At 43.5% G+C, this 22,523-nt stretch overlaps 1 protein-coding gene across 1 annotated transcript in view; it reads left to right on the forward strand.

The window, feature by feature from the left end:
• The window catches only part of LOC102698099 (heparan sulfate glucosamine 3-O-sulfotransferase 6), a 35,653-nt gene extending 16,928 nt beyond the window's left edge, over positions 1-18,725 (forward strand). The window contains exon 2 of the mRNA XM_006637131.3: positions 14,765-18,725. Coding sequence (XP_006637194.1) covers positions 14,765-15,383 — 619 coding nt within the window. The 3' untranslated portion in view covers positions 15,384-18,725. The remainder of the gene's footprint in view (positions 1-14,764) is intronic.
• The last annotated feature ends 3,798 nt before the right edge of the window (positions 18,726-22,523 follow it).

The raw sequence follows: 22,523 nt of genomic DNA on the forward strand, positions 1-22,523 counted from the left end.
ACTCCTTTTGCTTGCATATAGCAGTGTCTGTAGGGAAGGATTATTGACAATAGAACAGACATAGTTGATCACTTACTGGTGACTGAAAACACCTCCTTTCATTGGTCTCCAGTACTAGGTTTAAAGAGAGCACAACTGTACTGTAGCCTGCTGACCCGTTAACTCAAGTAAGCATATATAAGTAACAATTGTAGGAATTATTATTATGTTTCTTTCGGAATTAAGAGCAGAGGAGGGGAGAGTCTCTGAAGCACAGCCTGATAATTCAAACATGGAATTTCAGTTAAAAAGTAACTCTTGCTGTGGGGTTCTTCCTTTTCCTCTTTCCCATTCCTGCGGGCTCAGCTTCGGGGGCACGATAGAGCCAAGGCAACGCGGCGCATGTTCCTTCTCGGCCACTGGGCGCAGGGAGGAGAGAAGACCCACCTGTCTGTACAGGGTTCGCCAGGGGGCAGGCAGCCTCTCTGCTCTTCACCACAAGGACGCTGGTTAGCAGCCAAGGCTGACTTCTTAAATCACTAAAAGTCAACAAAACGAAACAACGGGACTTTTTGGTTCTGTGCATTGCACATTCATTACAGGAAACCTTTCAGAAATGCAAGAAGGAAAACTCCCCAAGCCTGGTGCTTAGCTTGAGATTCTCCATTTAAAACCATGAGGACGTTGCCTAGTTTACTGGTGGTGAAGTAACCATTAGCTTCTCATTTAGACCTTAGGGGGAAAAAAATTTCAGCATCTTCCTGGGTCATCCGTTATTCAAAACGTGGGGTGCACAAAACTCTTATCTTCACCCAGGTGAGTTACCACAATAGAAGCTCACTAATTTGAACAGTGACTCTTGCCCATCTTGCAGAGGGTTGAATACAGCTATGCAATATGGAAGAACATTCATCTTTTGAGCTGTCAGGAAACAAAAAAGAGGGAAAATCCTACAGTATATATAACTCGGACTTGAGGGGTGTACATTTGGAATACATATCAAGAAGCAAAACAAGTAAACTTCCCAGACTAACAAAACTAAAAGCCCCAAAGGAAATATTAAAGCAATTGAAGGTTTCCTCTCAGTAAAAGGAAACCATATTGCCTGCAGGGCAGTCTGATGGCTCTTTATGGGGATCCTTCTTTCTCTCCCCATCTCTCTCTCTCTTTTTTTTTGTTTGGCTTTGTTTTGCTCGTTAGGGAGATGTGAGCTGCAGAATTTCCCTTTTCGAAACGATGCCAGGTTTTCGCACAGCATGTCCTTCTGAGCAGGCCCTTCAATGAGGGGGCATAATTGGCTTCAGTTTCCGTGAAGATGCTTAATTAGCACAAGGACAAAACAAGTGGCTTTTTGACCACTGGTCTCCAGAGGTCATTAGTGGGCTCTTTGATGAAGGCAAGAATCCATTTCTGCAGCAGAGGCCCCTGTAAAATCTGAGACTTCAAACACCACACAGAGCAGAAATGACAGCAAATTCAAAAAGGCACCAGATTTCAGCGCCACTGAACCTGTAAGGAAGGTGATGTCACCCCCTTGGAATCTGGATGGTGCTGAATTCGGCCCCGGCAGGAGACCTAGTCTTCCGGTCTTTCTTCTCCCTTGTTGCCAGAGGAGCGGCGCTGTGTGGCTCTGAAGCTGAAGTTGCCCCACCAAGTGACTGATCAAAATCCAGCGGGAACAGAACTGCACTCCTCACACCGCTACTAACGTGTTGGGTTTTGGCGAGAATCATACTCACAGGTTAATCAGAACTCTCTGGTAGCCAGCACAGAAGTGTTCAATTTAAAACGTGCACAGTTTCGGGGGCAGAGATTTCTGAGCAGCGGGAAAAACACCCCCAAGGCATTTTTAAAATGAAGCCCGCGGACAATTCTTTGATTTTTATTTGACACTAAAATCATGGATTTAATATATCGTGTAAACTGCTTAATTTTTCAGAACGTTGCTCCTAATCCAGACCGTTTCTCCTGCAACTTTTTTGTGTGCCCTAATGCTCCCATTCCATCCTGCCCTCAAAGAGCTGCTGTCTTTGACCTTACACTTATCATTAAAGGCTTTGCACCCTCCAATTAAGTCCCATTTCACCAGTCCCTTTCCTTCCTAACCTCTCTGTTAGCCATTCAGGCCAGCTGCTGTCCTCCACCCCAGAGACTGGTTGCACTTGGAGATTTTCTTACAGTCCCAGATCATGGCTCGAAGACAGGACCACGTTTTCTAGACAGGGTCAGAGCCCTGAAGAAAAGTGAAAAGTATGAGGATAAAAACATGCGAATGAAGGAAACAAGGGGGACATGGTTTCAAAGGTCTGGCATGCAAGATAAAACCACACACAGAGCCACACCGAGCACAGTGGAGCTGAACGCCGATTATACTGCACTCTTCCTCATCGCAGAGCGTCCTCTTCCTCTTGGCGGGTGTGCCCAGCTAGCAGAAACCGCCGGGGTCGTGGGTTAGTTGTCTAACAACAAGCGAGATAATCTAATCGAATTTGAACTTATCGCAGGCTGGCTCAACAGGGACTGCCTTTACAAGACATGTCAGATTTTCCCATCTGATAGAGAGGAGGGCAATTAGGGAGTCCGGTCCTTAGATACAATGAGCTCTCTCTGTGTCGCTCTCCGAACTTCCTCCCCCCCCGGGTCGCTCTCAGTTGTGCTGTGGGATCTTTTTTCAGGACAAGCCCTGGAATGCTGGTTATTATCCACGGAGAGAGGGTTTAATATGCATCTGAATTTTTTTTCCACAGTCCAATCTCACGCACTCAAGGCCAGACAGTGTCATTACTGTCCAGGTTAAATAGCAGAGAGGGGAGATAACCCAATATTACTCCTCCGTCTGTGAGAACTCCGTCAGGAAAATTCACACTCCTCTTGTTCTTTCTCCCTTTGTAGTTTTATCTTTCCATTTTGTGTATTTTTGTCCTGGGGAGGGAATCAAACGAACTCCTGCACTAAAACTGAAAAGTATTAGTTTCATTACTTTGGTAGAAAAGCTTTTAGGTTCCGACGACATTCAAGCCAATGCAGGATATATTGTACCCTGAAGTTCTGAATTAAGAAAAGAATAAAAAAAGGCTGCAGATTAGGTCTCAATATTTACTGGTACAGAAGAGCAACAGGCTCTGTTGTTATTACCTCCCTGGACCGTGTGAACACTTCTCTTCAGCTCAGTGTCCTGGACTGGTGGAAACAACTGTTTTTCTTCCTCTTTATTGCTTGTTTTTTTGTTTAAAGTTGCCTTCTAATTGCATCTCACAGATCTAACCCTCATTTTCTCCAAATGATCACATGCGCTTTCACCAGGACCTATTCAAGAAACTGAGATTTTTTCCTAGAGAACGGTACGTCTCTTAAACTCACAACTTCCTCTTGCTCACAATTTTGTTTTTCTCTTTCTCTAATTCAGAAGCTCAGGGTACACTATAGCCTGTATGAGCTCGAACGTGGTAGAAACTTGAAAACTCCAGTGAAGTCAGACTACTACGATCTCGTAGCACTCGCTGTCTTTACGCTGGTAAAATATTGCCAGAGTTACACAGTAACTGGCATGGAAATCCTGTGATTCTTCTTTGATTTCTGTTTTTCCTGGAGTTTATAATGAACGTTCAGGAAGGAGACAAGCCCAATTCAACTAATCACCTCCTACCTCCTCCGTATAAATAAGAGGCACTGTCCTTCCTGTCATTCTCAGCTCAGCGATCCTCCCCCAGCCCCATCTTCACTACCCCTGCGACAGCTCGTGGGGGCTCTTTGGGGGAAGGAGGGGCTGATCACCACATTGTCACCCCTCTAACCTAGTGGGCTACAGCCACAGGAAAACTCTTTAAGCACCCTCAATCGGCAACTGCATGGGACTTGTCCTGCATCTCCTGAAATGAAACTCCTCCTGCGGTGTGGTCACAGGAGAGGAAACCTTTCAGAAATGCAAGAAGGAAAATTCAGCGAGCCTGGTGCTTAGCTTGAGATTCTCCATTTAAAACCATGAGGACGTTGCCTAGTTTACTGGTGGTGAAGTAACCATTAGCTTCTCATTTTGACCTTAGGGAAAAACAAATGTCCCTCTATCCACTAACACAGGAATCTGGCAATATTGCAGAATTGCTGCAGTTATCCAGAAATGCCTTGGCCCAGCTTCTGAAACATCTACAAGATTTCCTTCAGGTTTTTTTTTTAAAACTGTTCTAGTCTTCATTGCTGCCAGATGTTAGAGAATCCTACCACACAGTGTTAGCCTGACCTTTCCTTCTTGCCGATGGTTTTTGGGGTGTTTGTCAGGGACAAGCTGCTTGAAAATTAAACCTCTTCCTATTATTTAAAGCTCTCAGCTGGTGCTTCGGAGCTGCACCCTGCAATTGGTAAACGATGGCTTGCGTTCTGTGGACCAAGAACAATAAAGACCCACAGGAGGGCTCTCAGTCGGGTCTGTGGCAATTAGCTCTCCAATGGACTGGAGTTAATGACTGCTGCTTACTGTACCTGCGTGTGTTCCAGAAACAAGCTGAGCAGGCTGTAATGTGTTTGCACAGCACTGCTCCAGTAAGAGACAGTCATTACCCACGTTGCCGTGTATGGCATCTTGCATCCAAATAAGCTGCTGTTCATTTTTGTCGGCAGGGCTTTGATCTCCATGTATTTGAATGAATTTAAAGGGGTAGTTTACAAACTTCTGTGGCTCTTTAAAAACAAGTTCTGTGGATAGTAAAAAGACATTGAGGTCACTCCTGGTTATAGTGTTGGTTGTGCAAAAGTCCTAAATCCAGTCCTGGCTAGTACACAGACTAACATACTGGAAGAAATCCCCATTGCAATGGGAATCATGGCTTCAGTGCACAGAGCCATCTTGAACTTAATACAGCCCCTGCAAAGAAGGTTTACTCTGTTTTTTATACTGGTAAAAATGAATTGAACTATTGTATGCCCACAGTCAGCTCGGGAACGAATTTCAGATGGACTCCAGCCCAGTGATGCGTTGTGGAGTTGATAACAGTATCCCTCATCTGTGACCATCACTGAGCTCCCAAATGCTAAAATTCTAATTGCTGCTTGAAAGACGCCTTATAAAGCAGATCCCTTTGCACCTCTCACACGTTTAAAGATTGGAAGTGTTTGGTTTGTAGCAGGGAGAAAAACTTCCATCATCCTTCCACCTTCTAATCCAGGGTCAAAGGGAAGCTGGAGCCTTTCCTGGCAAGCAATGGGCACAGGGCAGGGTACACTCTGGAAGGTACGCCAGTTCATCACCAGACAGATAAACACTCACAGCAGGACCAATTTTCCCAGAAGCCAGTAAACCTACCAGTATGTCTTTGAACTGTGGGAGGCAAGAGCCAAAAATTGAGGGGGGGGTTGACATGCAAACACAAACTGCATGCAGACAGTACTATAGGTCTGGAATTGACCCAGGACCCAGGTAGCTTTGAGACAGCACTGCACCACCATGCCACCCTCAAAAATACATCAGCTCCTAAGATACACTGCTCACTGTCACCATTTTGCAGACAGGGCTGCTGCAGGAGTGATGTCCAGGGCTGTGGCTGTCGATAGAGCCCCTGTAGATGCACAGACCCCAACACACAAAGGACACTGATATTGCCCATGTCTCCCCTGAGCTGGAGGAGCCCTGCCTGCTAGAGCATGCACCTCCAATGGACATAGAAGAGGCAGCTGGAATAACACCCCAGAGTGGATCAGGCAGTTCCCCTTCTCTACATTTATCCAGAGACAGGATTACCCACTGTTTCTCTAACAATCTCCCTACTGTCAGGCATCAGAGCAACACATGTTGTATTGATCCAGGCATCTTAGCTCAGCAATGTCTCCTGTACCTTTGTCCAATATGAGGAGCCTACTTCAAAATCTATTATATATGCAGTGTCCTCCAAGTATAACTAGATAACTGTCAGGGTACCAATAAGTAGAATAGGAGGATCCTTCTGCATAACTGTGAATCCTGCAGAACATGGAGCAGCACAGGGACAATCCAAAACACAATCCAGGGACTTGGTCAATTGGTGAAGCAATGAGACCAGTAACCAGGAAAATCCAAAAAGACCATCCAAAAAACATGGTCAAAAGGTAGGAACAAAGATCAGGAACCAGGAGAGCAGTCAAAAAAAAAAGGTTTGGAAACATACACAAGAAAATACTTCTCACTAGTGAGCCTGGGTTGGGGTGTGAAGGAAGTTTAAATACTGAAGGGAGAGGGACGTGGTTGGATAATTGGTCCGGGAGTGAGAATTTGTGGAATCTGGTGCATGTGGGAATGTGATGGGTTCAATTAGGAATGAGATTGTGAAACAGTGGGGGGCGTGACAATAACTGTCTAGATATAAGAGAGGGAATAGGAATTCTCTGACAGAGTAAACAGAAGGATACATGGGCATAAAAATGCACAGTTGTGCATATATCTGTATGTAGGGCTAACAGTCTTTGTATAATATATGACTGTTCACTGCCATTAAAAAGGGATCCATAAAGCACAAAAGACAACAAAGATGAACTGAAAATCAGTATCCGGAACCCTCACTTTTTCATATCTACCTTATAAATGTTTAATTCTGGTTTGAGAACATATTACAACCAGGAGAGGATGAGAAAAATGAGTCAGCCTCTCTCTCCCACTACAGAAAGCTCTGGATGACAGGACTCCACTTTCAGGCGTTTCATAGGCTTTTTTTTCTCCCCCTGTGAATACGATTTAGCAGGGAATTCAATTAGGCCAGCCAATTTAAGATTTCAATAAAAAATGACTTCTAATAAAAGCGTGCTGCTCTCAGGCCGCCTAATCAGGATTTGCGGAGAAGCGGGGGGTGGTGGGGAGGTTATCAATAATTAACGGGGGTAATTGCAGGTGAAAGTGTTTCGGAGTTAATGAAATTGGGCCTGGCATAATTACTGAGAGGAAGCCCGTTGGAGACAAAAAATAAAAATGTGACTGGAAAGCAAGAGAAGGTTGCCTCTTGCGGTATTAACTATTCATAACCAACAGATAGCTCTTTCAACTCAATTATAGAAATGTCAAAAGGCACCCGCCTTTAGGAAGTGCAGGCCTGGAGAGTGAAAGAGCATTTTAGGGCTGCTGAGAAAAATTGAGCCCCTCTGTTTTGAGAGTCTTTCCTGTCTGAAATCTCGAAGTCAGCCACGCTGGTCTATAATCAAGAGGGCAGGGGAGTTTTACAGGACAGTGGACAGAGTCCCATAGCTTTGTTTTGCTGACTTTCAGCAAGTTCTCAAATAGGATTTGGCACAAAATACATTTGCTTTTTGTCTTTTTATTTGAGTGGGGTGAGGGGACACCATAGTTCCCTCAGCGAAAGGTGTTTGAGCTAGGAAAAAATAAGTTCTTCTTGGATCTACGTATTCCAATAACTGGAGCCTGACTGGAAAGCAGCACCTTAGATTTGAAAGCATCTTAACTGAACTGAGTGGCCCTGCAGCTTTCTGATTGTTACTCCGTTTGAAATTAAAACCTCTTTTTTTAACCCAGAATTTCAGAACTTGCTGTAATGGCACATTACAATGCCTCAGTCTCATAAGTATCTTTTCATATGAAGTTAAACCTGCTATTAGCAGTGTAGTGGGCATGCACAGCTTATTTTCACTTGACCGTTAGATGTGTTATCAGGACTGTTTCTGATGCACAAGGTCTTCATCGGTCCGCAAAACACTTTCTAATTCTTGTTTGCAGTTTCTGTAGCTGAATTATCTTGGAAGAGGGTTTGCGGTCTTGCTGTGCAAGACCACGGTTGAGATTCCTGTAGGTTTCTACTCAGTATGTCCACATACCCCAGACGTCAGTTTTGCTGTGAGTTTCCTGTGATGCAGCAGGATCAGGCATCAGTATCCCTGCCAACCAGAAAGGGTCAAGAAGGGGTTAAATATCAGAAAGATATGGAAACGGGGCTCGTGGTGAAATTACAAGCAGGTGAGCTGGATGGGATATGCAAACCTGGGCCCTTTTAAAAAGGCTAATTGTCAGACAGGCCACCCACACAGACTGCACAGCCCCATAAACAGCCCCCTGATAGCCTTCTGTGCTGTTATAAACACATCTGTAATTGCTATGGAGACATTCCTCCACCAGCTGTAATGTTCTGTTCTGTGTGGGGTAAGGTGTGATTAAAACCAACGGCCGCCCTCTGCCCTGTAACTGGAAAGGCCCACCACAGCAATCAATCCCTATCTCCTGATACGTCTCCTTGATAGAGTGAGGCACAAAATCAAAGTCACTATCACTGCTGTCTTAGCAATCAAATTCCTTCAGTCAGTGCAACGCCATTGATTTACAGAAGTAAAGATAAATTGTAGCAGGGGGGGGGGAGATTATCACAGCACTTTTCTTCCCCAAATTACTCTCTGGCCTTGAACTCAGCTGCAATGTGAATTGGTGTGTGGGCTCCCCTCGTGACTCTGTGTATTATCCCAAACGTTCTGTGATTACAGGCCGATGCTCTAAAAGTAAACACCGTGTCACCACGCAGGGCTGTCCAGCATGGCTTCCATTAGCGTGATTGCTTTGAATTAAACATGCACTTACTTCTGTACATATACTTAGTCCAGCAGTGAGGTATCTCTCTGGTTACACAGCAACTTCTTGCCCAGGGGTCGGAATTCAAATGCAACCTGGAAAATTGGTTAACGTAACCTAGAGCTCTGTATGAGTCATGAAATAACACGATCGCAACAGGGATAAAGAAGGTTTAAACACTTTTGAGTAGGATAGATCTTGGGATGAGAATATTACCTCTCAATATTTTCACAACGCTGAAAAGGAGAACCATTCCAAGAGATTTCCAATTCCTTTTTGTGTAATTAACAAAATAAGTAGGCACAGGCCATCCTTTTCATCCTTCAGTGGCACTGCTAACTTTGATCACACAGGTTTATACACAGTACGTATTTAACTAGAAGAACTTCATGTATGTGTAGTGGAGTTAGAAGGCTTCTTTGAGAGTTCTGGTTTGCAGTTTTGTGAAAAGGTCTCAGTTAATACATATTCACATTCCCATAATTCAAGAGACTGGTTTTCTCTTAAAAACACCATAATCCTGAAAGGTGTTGCTTCTAAAACAGGTGGATGGATGGAGTTCTGTAAGGGAATAATACTGTAAGTGATCAGCCCCTTTTGGAACTAACTCCCCTTCATCTGAACATACAGTATTACGAAGGATGTACACCTCCCAGTGTGCTTTGTGGTCTGAGCAAGGAGCCAGCGAAGTTTCTCTGTAGCACTAAGTGAAGCAGCGTTCACTAAGGATTTGGATGCTTGTGTTTCTACCAGCACCAGGGTAGTAGTAACAGCCACAATACTCCAGAGTGATGCAGAATGAAGTGTTACGTGCCGTTATTGGACGTGAACTAATTTATTTTAGATATGTATCCATTTTACTTGGCTGCTGCTTTTATTCAGGTGGCTTAGAAGGTTTACATTGACAATGGCTATACTTATGACACAATCAGTCTCCTGGGTTTCATTCAAGCGTATCTATATTATTTGGTATCTATTACTATCCTAATAAGGGCTATTTAATTTGACTGTATTTATACATTTCTTCCGTTCGTTTGGCCAGCAGTATATCCCTGATTTTGCAATAGTCCATGCTGTTTCATGAGTGGAAAGATATTGCTGCCATATGGAGACATCTGGGCAGGAGCTGGTCAGTGTCGGCAGCCGTCATATTGTCTTTAGGCCCGTGGGCGTTTGTTGCAGCTTGAGACAGTGACTACAGCAGTGTAACTATTCCCAGTTGGTCCCATAGTCTTTGTCCGGTCTTTTTCCCATGGGGAACAGCAATTAAGACAACAAGATTCCGAATGAGACAACAACTCTATGTTGCATAGCAAGCAGGGGCCACAGGCTTCTAGATGTACTCCTCCCCTCCTGCATAATGTTCTTCTATGTGACCCCTGAATGTTTTTTCCTGTTTTAAATGGTTTTTGAAGAATATATATACAGTATATACAAAGAAAACTCTTAACATTCTCAATCTACTATATAAACAGTATGTTTTATTCCAAGCTAATTTCACTCTCTTATGGCCTTATATTTTATATCCAAAACTTAAATCTTAGGTTTAAAACGTATATCTTATAAGTCTTATAGTTCACTTACTGGGAGATAGCATATTTTTGCAAAGCAACACAGATGTTAGTGTTGCAATCTAAATTTTGGTAGCTGTGACATACTAGAGTCTTTGAAAATACCAGAACAACATTTTTGTCCAAAATTGCTAGGAATTCTTGAATCTCTACCCTTAGGTGTCTCATTTTGTTTTCTTTTGGCACGGGAAGCATCAGGGGTTTCCTCTGGGCAGACAGAGCTCTGCTGCGTACTGCTTACGCTACATATATAGCGCCTTTCTGGACACTCTACTCAAAGCCCTTTACAGGTAATGGGGATCCCCTCCACCACCACCAGTGTGCAGCCCCACCTGGATGATACAACAGTAGCCATAATTAGCCAGAACCCTAACCACACATCAGCTATCAGTGGGGAGGAGAACAGAGTGATGAAACCAATTCACAGATGGGGATTATTAGGAGGCCATGATTGGTAAAGGCCAGTGGAAAATTTGGACAGGATACTGGAGAAACACCCAGGGATTTTTAATGAGCAGGACCTTGGTTTTTATATCTCATCTGAAGAACGGCGCCTTTTTACAGTATAGTGTCCCCGTCACTATACTGGGGCATTAGGACCCACACAGACCGCAGGGTGAGCGCCCTCTACTGGCCCCACTATCACCTCTTCCAGCAGCAACCTTAGTTTTTCCCAGGAGGTCTCCCATGCAGGTACTGATCAGGCTCACACCTGCTGAGCTCCAGTGGCCTTCCAGTTGGTCAAGAGTCTTCTCTGTGACTGAGGAAACCTGTATGCACGCCCTGTGCTGGATCTCCTGCAGACAGAGAGACAGCGTGGCGTGCAACACACCACAACACCAAGCAGCACCAGACACTTATACTGAAGCACAGGGGAAAAAAACAGTTCCCTCAGTGCTTGAGGGATACTCATTTTAGTCTGGCTGGGTAACCGAGTACAATGGCATCAGCACCTCTCTCAGATGTACTGCATAAATTGGAAAAAGTCCAACTCTGCACCATATTCTTCAAGGCACGATAACTAAACCCTTCAATCCGATTGTCTTGCTCATGCTTGAACAGACTCAGGTATCCAGCGTTTAGCTGTACAACAAGCTGGGGGTGACTGAAGCAAAAAGTATTCGAGCTAGTAGAACCCTGTGTTCTTTACTTTGGTAAAGCACCCTGTATTATAGTTTGTGAATGAGCAAACCTATCCATGTGTTTTAATTACAGAGCATAAAAGGTTTTCTGTTTTTAAAACCTGTGGGTGTTTTTTAAGTGTCCCCTTGCTTTCCAATTTTTAAATGCGTTTCTTCAGTGCTCCCTGCTAATGAAATTCAGTTGTCCCGTGGCTGAGGTTGGGAAGCTCATATGATTATGCGCTTAGGGCAGGAAAGTTGGATCAATCTTTATTTTGTATTCATTTAACAGATTGTTTATGGATTTCGTTCATTGCTCGGTGCCATTCCCATTTGACTTTATACCCTGGGGCAGCAGTAAGAGAAAATCTTTTGCAGCTTAGAGGATTTTATTAGGCTTAAACAGCAACCTTTTCCAGCATTGGGTCTTGATCTGACAATGAAAGCTTAACAGAGGTCTACAGTGCTTTTCCCCTTCTGGGAGTAGATCACGAAGGAGTGGAAGGTGAGTAGATCCACACAGACCTGATCTTAAAAAATATTTAAGAAGGGATCTGCACTAATATAAAATCTCAGTGCTGCAGCCACAGTGACTTCTGGTTTTTATTCCACTATGGACTGTTAATGACTTGATTTGAATCAGTTGTTTACTTAATTGGTCTTCATTACCATTGTTTCAGGACTTTTCTCTCCAGGGATTATAAATTACCTAGAAAGTCTTCTGGACTGCAGCTCTCCAAGTCCAGGATTAGTGTTTTCTAAGAAACAATTGTCTCTATTGTGCTTGATCTAAAATCCATCATCCATATACCAGTTTTAACAGGAATGTTTTTTAAATCTTCTGTATTATACCAAACAACATTTCTGTATAAAAACCGGACTGGTCTTTTTATAATTTTTTTTCTGAATACAACCCTACTTTTAAATACATTTTCTAGTGCATGGAAATCTAGGAAGGATATAAAATTGTCCTTTCCTTCTAACGCAGTCCATAAATGTAGCATTCATCATCATGCCATTTCCCTTCACTTTCTCACATATCAAGTTTTGATCCTGGTATTGATAAAAAAAAATATTTGATTCAGAAAGGAACTTATTTTTTTTTAGAAAGGTGGCTTTAGCAGAGGAGGAGAGAGTTTGTTACACCGCAGACTCTGAGGCTGAGTAGGGACTAGTGAATACAGCCCAGTCAGTCCTGGGCACAGTGGGTGGGAGAGTGGGTGGCACAGTGTGTGGGGACAGTGGGTGGCAGAGTGAGTGGGCAGAGTGAGTGGGGACAGTGGGTGGCACCATGCTGGGATGCCGAGCCCCGAGCTGCAGCAGCTGGAGCAGTCAGAGAGGCGAGGTGGGCACAATAAGAAGCACAGTGAGTGGGCACAGAGCACTGCGTGAGAGAGGTGTCAGTGACTGTGCCTGGTGCTCTGGGGGCAATGATGATCTGCAGGCTACTTTAATCAGGGAGGCATTGCAGACCCTCTCCCCCCCCCCCCCACTCTTCTCTCTCAGGCCACACAGCTGCCCTTTTCATTCCATCCTTCACCCGTTCCTAATCCCCCTTGAAAGCCCTCGCCTCTCTGACTGCTGCAGCTGCTGCAGCTCGGGGCTCGGCGTACCCGGCGCGTGCGAGGCAGCGAACGCCACCGTCATCCATCAGAGGAGTCCTCCCCAAACCATGTCAAAGCCTCAGCCCATGTGAGCACCACGGGGGCGAGGGCAGGCCAGCAAGGCGCCTCACAATCCCATCATGCAGCAAGGTCTCACCCTACAGGGAGAGACCCCCCTGGCCAGGGCGGATGATGGGAGCTGTGTGTGTCTGAGAAACGACGGATTGAACAGAGAGGATCATGGGAGTGCCAGTCACGTCAAGTGCCAGTTCCTTATTCCTTCACTGACCTTTGGAAATGCCAGGACACTGGAAAATGCCTGTGATTCTCCAAGCATGGAAAATAACTTGGCATGTTAACCTAGTGGTATCAAAATGCTGTTATCTGCTCTACTGAATACACCACATACTGTACGCATGGAACCACTGTAGGCTGAATAGATTAATTTTTGCATTCTCATCTTAAAGGGACTTAGTGTTGTGCCATGAGTGTCCGTATGCATTCTTTCAGCTTGAGGTGTTATTTTTATGTCCGCTCCATATTTGGTGCCCCCACATTTGCGGTTCTGAGGACGTGACTGGATGCGCTCCTTCACGCCGGATGTCTTTGAAATCAGTCCTGATGACGAAGGCGCAAGAGGAATGCTGCGGGGAACTGCGGGAGGGTTCCAGCGCAGTCAGCATACTTTTCATGTACGTTCGTGTTGTCTGGTTAGGACTCTGAGCCTCAGGAAAAGCCATTTCACTGACAGGCATGAGAATAAGAGGAGGAAGTGCTCAGGAAATCGCTGTTAAGTGGCTCCTGTGGTTTTGTGGCTTTTTTGAAAATATAACTGCTTTAATAGGGCCCTCGCAGGCTGGTATTCACCCTCGTCTTCAAGAGGAGAGAAAGAAAATCTCTTCACAGCTCAGGCTCAAGCCCCTGTGGATGGACTCTGCTCCTTGGAGCATTGCTGAGCTGTCAAGAGCTGTCTCTGCCAGACACGGAGACAGAGAGGCTCAGTTACACCAGGCAAACTCAAGAGCTCCTCTCTAGCGTTTTGTTCTTGGCTCAAATGGGGAGGACCTCAGCTGGTCCCGGATTCAAATCAAGGTTGAGAAAAACTGAATTAACAGACCCTTAATTAAAAAAATGGCAACTTCTCAAGTTTAATGGGGGACTTCTTGACATGGGATGTAAATTAATCTTCCACAATCAATCGGTGGTGCAGTGTCTCTGTGGCTAATGATCTGTACCTGTGGCTGGAAGGTTGCTGGTTTGAATCTCACGGCTGGCAGAGGAATCCTACTTAACCCCTTAACCCCAACTGATCCAGGGGCGCTGTATAAATGGCTGACCCTGTGCTCTGACCCCAAGCTTCTCTCCCTGTCTGTGTGTCTCATGGAGAGCAAGTTGGAGTATGCGAAAAGACAAATTACTAATACAAGAATTTGTATAATGCCAATAAAGTGATCTGGTCTTATCATTGCCCAGCAGCTCAGCACAAGGAGCAGGGTTAAGAGAAATAAAACTGCATGGATACACAACTGGCCTTTTGTGTGTCCACTCAAGGAGTCTTGATTAAGGGTCGCTATAACTCTTTTTATTTTTATTGTTCTCCTCATGACCTAGAAGAACACTTGTAGTTTTCTGTTTCCAGGACAGAAATCATGGCGCATGGATTTTTGCAATCACGCACTGTGTTTAGAAAGGTATATGAAAAATGAAACTGGATTCTAAACTGAGAACTGAACTGAATAACGCTCTGCGGTTATAATGTGTTATTTGGTCTGAAAGACAGAAGATGTGTTTCTTCTACCTTCCAATTAGGTTCATGCTAGCAGAGACATGTTTGAAATGACATGAAGAGAAAAGAACTCTTTAAAATTAATTGAAGACATTGGAAGGCTAATTGTTGAGTTATTATGTACAAAATGCCTACTCTAACTCGACACGCCTTCGGCTTTCTTGTCTGCGTGCCAGGAACCTGATGCCACGGACACTGGAGGGGCAGATCACCATGGAGAAGACGCCCAGCTACTTTGTGACCAAAGAGGCCCCACGTCGCGTCTACGCCATGAACCGCGACACCAAGCTGATCGTGGTGGTGCGGGACCCGGTCACCCGGGCCGTGTCGGACTACACCCAGACGCTGTCCAAGAACCCGGGCCTGCCCTCCTTCCACAGCCTGGCGTTCAAGAACGCCAGCACGGGGCTGGTCGACACGGCCTGGAGCGCCGTGCGCATCGGCATCTACGCCAAGCACCTGGAGAACTGGCTCCGCTACTTCCCGCTGTCCCGCTTCCTGTTCGTCAGCGGGGAGCGGCTGGTCAGCGACCCCGCCGGGGAGATGGGGCGCGTGCAGGACTTCCTGGGGCTCAAGCGGGTCGTCACGGACAAACACTTCTACTTCAACCAGACCAAGGGCTTCCCCTGCCTGAAGAAGCCGGAGGGCAGCAGCCGGCCCCGCTGCCTGGGGAAGTCCAAGGGGCGCCCCCACCCCCACATCTCCCCCGAGGTGCTGCGCCGCCTGCGCGACTTCTACAGGCCCTTCAACCTCAAGTTCTACCAAATGACCAGCCAGGACTTCGGCTGGGACTGACTCGGACTCCGCTGGACCTCGAGCAGGCGGCTTCGTCGCGGTGCAGGCCGGCGCCGAGCTCGTGAAGAGGCTACGCCGCCCAGAAAGACCCAGAGTGCAGGATGGGCGAAGAGGACATCACGTTTCTGTGCGAATATTGTCCCTCTCAATGTCTCATTTTTGTTGAGCAGCAGACCTGCCTTCTGCAATCGGGACAGCTGGCAGAAAAGACTTTCTGTTGAATCTCTTCTTATTCGGCTGGGGAGCTGCGTCGCCGTGTGTTGGCTGCCAAGGCACAAGTAGCAGATAGTTCCTCACTGAGAAACGAGGAGACATGCAAAGTTTTCGGCTGTTGAGCCTTCTGTGTGTGAAGAAGAAGGCCGAAGAAGGTTCGGGAGGTTGCGTTTCTCCTTTCTGTTTTTTCAGCGTAGAGTTAACCTTCACTTGTGCCTCTGTGTTTTATTCAGAGAGATCTTCAGCACACAGTTCACACACCCTGTGCCCACAGAAGCTCAGTCCATCGTTTCAGACAGTTCACACACCCTGTGCCCACAAACACTCTGGTCCATCACTCCAGACAGTTCACACACCCTGTGCCCACAAACACTCTGGTCCATCACTCCAGACAGTTCACACACCCTGTGCCCACAAACACTCTGGTCCATCACTCCAGACAGTTCACACACCCTGTGCCCACGAATGCTCTGGTCCATCACTCCAGACAGTTCACACACCCTGTGCCCACAAACACTCTGGTCCATCACTCCAGACAGTTCACACACCCTGTGCCCACAAACACTCTGGTCCATCACTTCAGACAGTTCACACACCCTGTGCCCACAAATACTCTGGTCCATCACTTCAGTGGTCCATGTGTTGGGTGCCTGATACAGGGAGGATCTCTTAAAGACTGTGGCTGGAATCCTGCCTTGTTAAAAAAAAAGCACAGGGAATGTTCCTGCTGTGTGAAAGCACATTAAATCCGAAGTAGGGCTTCTAGTTCAAATTGTTTTGATTACTAAATTAGTAAAAAACTGCTTTTTAAACATATGAGGGAATAATAAGCACTAAGAGCATTTTGGGACATCTGTGGCCAGTACTGTACTCTCTTTCGTCCTAATTGCTGGCTTGAGAAACAAAACAAGTACCAGGGACATCTGAAATACTTAAGCACTTTTACTAAATCAAGAAAAAAAATATATAAGCCATCATCAGTGGTTTCAATTCATTGGTATGTTTGACACGTTTTTATTTTTCATATGTAACAGCTTATTTATGCCTATAAATAATGTTTTCAAAAAAGAAAAAGATCAGATTTTTTAGGTGTATAAGCAGGGATGAGGTACTACTGGGGTTCCTGTCTCTGTGGGAGTTTGTACAAGGCAAAATTATTAATATTGTCTTCTGTTTCACTGTATGAAAGGCCAGATGATCGAATTTCAGAAGCTAATTAAGGACCTGTTTTCTCAGAAAAGAATTTTGCCTTGTAAGGTTTTTGTTCCACTTGAGCACTCAATTAAATAACTGAAACCTTACACAGCTAATAATAGGTTTAATTTAGAATCTGTTTCCTTAAGCTATGTTTTCATTTAAACGTTTCGAAGGTGGCCTTTTAACTATTGGATTTCTTTAAGTAATTTATAATGGACAAGCTTTAAGTACAAATACAATCTTGCAAAATGTTCCAAACAAGCCCTTTGTTGGTCCAGTTAAGGATTCATTTAAGTGAAGAGCTGAGCTGCAATAAAAACCAGTAACCGGTGGTTCCTCTGACCAGGACTGGGGACCACAGCTTAAAGGACTGTGGGTCTCATCAAACATTCTCCTGGTAACCATCATAACACATATGTGGGCCATTTTGAGGAACACAGTAGTCAAAACATTTGTTTCCTGTTGTTTTCCACAGGGACACAGATCACAGGAAGCACTTCTGAAGAAGCTGGGACTGGGGTCTTAATTACTTCCTGTGTTCCAAACTAGGCCCCGCCCACGGCTGTGGTCTCTCATGAGCTGTGTGGTTTGTGCTGAATTATCCTTCCGAGTCATGTGTGTGACCAGGCTGCCCTGGTCAGGTGCTTCTGGCCTGAGGTAGCCAGCGGGTCAGGACAGTGTCTCAGGTATGAAACACAAACTCTGTCCAATAATGAGTAGGCCTCTGCTTCATGGCCCTCATAGGGGTACTTTGGGAATATCTAAGCTCTCACCTCAGAAGAGCATGACTGGGAATTCCTGACTTTGCATATAATTTCCTTTTAGTGGAAGGAGACCAGCTATTCACAAGTCCTTTTCCACTCTGATTCTTACAAATAGGAAAAATATTGAATGTCTGCCTTTAAATGAAAGTCATAATGACATGTATAAAAAACAGATTTATGATCAAATGTCATTAAAAACAAGTGGATTTTCAAAAGACCTGAAATTAACTCCTGATTTTGAACCAGGGGAGCTGCTTTCAAAGGAAGGGCATCAGGCTTCTGTAATTTACATTTTTACTGGACATAAAATAAGGTTTCTCTTCTTACTCATGATCCTTTCAGTGCTTGCAGGGCTACAGTCTCCAGCCATAGTCCTGGAGAGAGCTGGTCACCCCTAACTGCCTAAAATTTTAAGACTTTAAAGACACTTAAAAGTTCTTGATCAGCAAAAAGAGCAATTGTTTAATTTAAAGACGCTCTGGTTGAAGGGTGATCTAATATTTATCCCAGAACATCTCTAATTATTTAATTTAACAAATCAGATGTTTAATTGATTATGGTTAATTTCTTCCAGATCTTTAGAAATTGATGATATATATAAATTCTGCAGGTATAGAGTTCTCAAGAACAAGTGCTGGAGACACCTGCCATATGATGTATTGATGCTGGATAAAATTGCAAGGCATCCTGTTTAATTCTGTTAGTATACAGCATAACCACCACACTACATGAGTACCAAGCCTACTTTCCTTAGGCTTCTATAATCTATAGATTTCTATAGGATAAAATCAATGCTGAACTAACTACTGTGTACCCTTAGACAAAAATATGAAAGCTCTTAAAATATGGAAGAAATATGTTCTACTTAAGCTGTAAAATCTGTGTAGTAATTTATGGTGTAACGTTTATTTTACTGGGGAATAAGGTCCTTAATTCTAAATGCACATAAACTGATGCTGGCAACAAAAAAACTGTTTTGAATATTATTTTGTACATTTTATTTTTTGCTCCTTGCTCCGATACTAATCCAGTTCTTTTTTGTACAAACATAATGTTAATTTATATACATTAAAATTAATACTGTTCCCTGCTTTGACAAGTAAGTAACTTTTTTGTATATATTTTGAATATATTGAAGATTGTAGTAAAGTTATTATTTTTAATTTTGTCTCGGTGTCCGAGTCGTGACTGAAGTTCCAGTCTTTCTTCACAGCCCTTTCTTATCCGAAACGCTCAGAAAGTTGTTGAGTTCTGAGAGCCAATGAGAGGGCAGGATTTCATAGCTGGACAGAAAAAAAATGGAGATGATCACCCGTACAGGAAACTCTTTTTCTACAATCTCTTACCTTGGAAGGTGATGCAAAAGATTGCTATATAATCAACTCATAATTTAATTAAATAATACTTGTGATTTAAGTAAAGTAATGGCTTTATTAGATAGTACACTTAATAGACTGTATATATTAAGCCATTCTATATATATACTGTACATGACAACTCTCCATTAATCTGTCCTTTAAAAAGGTCTTTTACTATAGACTGTATATATCTCAACAAAATGCATGGTAACTGAGTTTAACAAAATAGAATTACAATTCATAAACACCATTATAAATATAAAGTAGGTCTTAATGATGACAGATACAATTTAGAATAAAGCAAGCACAAATTATATCACAGCAATAAGATATAGATTATAATCAGATCATATTCTTCCATTCGCACTGCATAATATACATGTAGTATATTTATCAGAGCCAGTTAAATCACATAGGGATTGAACATCAGTTTGACTCCTTATGAAACATTACATCATACCCCGAAAAATAAATTCAACCACTTTAACACTTAACACTTTGGCAAGGAAAACTGTTTCGGAGGCAAATGAGACACATCGAATTGAGATAACGGAGAAAACCACTGAAAAGTATAATACAACCTAAAATATTTTGATTAACTGAAAGCTTTTCTGACAACATGATGAAATCCTAATAAAAAGTTGTTTTGTTTTCTCCATATGGGCCATTATGTGTTTGCAGCTAAGTATACCATAAAGTGTACAGCAACAAACTGAAAGAATACTAGGATCGAAAATGATCTGGTCTCGCTTTAGCGCTGCAGGTTATGGGAATGAATATGTTGTTGTGGGTTTTGTAAATGTAACTGAATAGCAAGGACGATTTTATCTGCTCAGAGACTAATTGGTCAGAAATGCTTATTCCAGTGTGACAGCGAGCTTAAAACGCAGAGTAAAAACAACTGGCAAATGTTGTGAAGCAACATAAAAGAAATATCCCAGGCTGGCCTTCTCTGTCGCTGGAATTGAATCCCATCTGAGATGTGGGGACGAGATGAAAACTTAGCATGATCAAAGCCGCAAGCTGGGAGACTCGGGGAAGGAAATGACCAAGAGCTGTCAAGAGTTACAGAAAAACAAGCTGCAGTCGATTACCATAATAAATCTAAATGGGTGACACATCTGTCCATCAACAGAAAGCTGCTGTCGCCTTAGGAAACCTACATAAACACAGGGAAGCCATACAAACTCCACACAGAAGGTGGCCCAAGACTTTAACCCATGGTTTCAAGAGTTGTGCAATCTGCACAAAATATTTATATATACACTGAATTATTTATTTCTTGCAAGAAAATTGTTTTATTACTAGAATGTATATTGCAGAATTTATATAACTACTGTTAGGGGCCCCGGCTAGCTCTGTGGGTAGAGCATGAGACTCATAATCTCAGAGTAGTGGGTCCGGGTCCCACATTGGGCAGCACGTCCTCCATGTTGGAGTTTGGGCACAAGGTTAACAACCCTGTCCTGTAAAAAACGAATGTTACGGGAACAGCAACAGGGTGTTTCTGCCCCTAAATGCCAGAAGGCAGAACAGGAAAACATCCCTATAATGTTAATATAACCACATATATTTTTCATTCAACACTGTATCAAGTCTCATAAGGAATACATCTGTAACTCAGCTGGTGAATTAAAGCATTGCAATGTTTTGCAAGAATTACATATACTACATAAGTTCTACATATGATCATCTGTATTGAGTAAGAGGGCTGAGCAGCACTCTCATGTCTCCTGCAAATTAATACTGTGATTTTGGTTTTCCCTGAATTCCAGTGGGCCTGTGCAACACAGATGGACACATTCACACGCTGACCCTTATGTGCTAGCTGGCTCAGAGTGGCAGGATTCCAGGCCTAAATTAGACGTTATCAATGCAGAGAGCAGACTTTCTAATGTGGAAGCAGGCAATTTGTGTGGGTCACGTGAAATCTTGAGATCATGACCTCTGGCCCCTCCATTCCCTTGACCCCTATGTTGTGCTGCATTAAGCTGCTGACCACAGCCTGGTCCAGATGAGCTGACTGACTGGCTGGCTTTGCACAGCCCTAACTCAGCCTGCAGGCCCTGGGCTGAGAGGAAATATGGTTTGATCAATATCTGCCTTTTTAGTTTATAGGTGCAGCAATATGTACTTCATGCCTGTGTCAGTTTGATTTAGATGAGGTCAGGGGTATTACACATTTTTAAAATATTATTTAAGAATGATTCATGCGTCGAAACGATCAGACGCTGAAATAGCCCAATTAAACTACCTACCTATACGGCAGATGACACCAGCATACTTTCCTCCATAAACAACTCCTCGCATACTGTAGCTGAGCGGTGCGGTAAAGTTCACAGAAATAGGGTCGTGTCCACTTTTAGTGTTTCATGCATTTCTTTAAATCCCGTTCATTGCATTTTTTTATTGCATCCCAGATTAGAAAGCATCTAGGGGTGTCCTTGGATATCAGCTGCAAGCATTTCTTCCAATCTGTAATCAGTTTAGGACAAAACTTTTTCACCAGCTTCTGGAGAGGAGAACAGCTGATAGCTTTTGATTGGATTAGATTGGAGACAGTTGTTAAGTGAATAGAGATGAGGTCTGGGTCATGTTGCCAGCCCCTATCTGATTGCAAAAGCCCTCTTTCATCTCTGATGGTGGTGTACAGAAGATACACCTCATTACAGTTCATATCATTATTATTCAAGGCCTTTCAAAACCCATCAATACTATTCTAGATCAGAGGTCTACAAGCCAGGTCAAGAAGGGCCCCAGTGCAGTTGTTCCTATAGGTCACCACCTGTTTTTAAAGACACCTGTAAGATTTTCATAAATCAAGCAAATATTTTTGCAATTTGTAGAATTAATCTGGTCTTGATGGCCTCTGGTCTGATTGATGATGAATACTCAGATTTTAATTACCTCTAAATTATTTACTTTCACAGTTTGCCTAATTGATCACAATGGAATCAATCCATGTCTTTAGTAATTGGTGTTATTGGTGACCTTAAAAACTGTTGGTTTAGGGTTGGAGATCATTGCTCTAGACCATGTAAACATTGCTTCTGAAATATAACGCGTTTATAAATGCCATACTAATCGATCCTTAATCTAGAGGAAACACTACACATTACAAACCTGAAATTCATTTATGAGCGACAGGTGATCATAACCAACCTCTTTGTAAATGTACTGCATGTTAGTAACAAAACCCTAATTATGACCTTAGTAAACCATACCTCTAGCTCCATTCCTAGGGTTAGGAATTAACCTAGGAATGGTTAGGACAGTTACTCGTGGAAACCCAATGTAAAACGTAACAAGAAATGTTATGTGAAGATCAGCTGGGAATGATACAAGACTCAATGACCCAACACTGAGAAAATCAAAACTGTTAGTTTGTTATTGTTATTTTGGCCATGTGAGCTTTTCTCATAATCAACACATGCGAAAAATCTAGCCAACATTATTAAGGACCATTTAGCTGAAAAAATATCATGTGAAAGTTGTGAACTCACCATAGGATTCTCATACACAGATAATGGCCTCATACTTGGCCTCATACTTGGACTCTGTGATATGTTTATTATTTGAATACTTGTGTGATCTTTGGGTGGCATGCT

The sequence above is a fragment of the Lepisosteus oculatus genome, chromosome 19 (genome assembly GCF_040954835.1).
Source record: "Lepisosteus oculatus isolate fLepOcu1 chromosome 19, fLepOcu1.hap2, whole genome shotgun sequence".
Classification (NCBI taxonomy): Eukaryota; Metazoa; Chordata; class Actinopteri; order Semionotiformes; family Lepisosteidae; genus Lepisosteus; species Lepisosteus oculatus.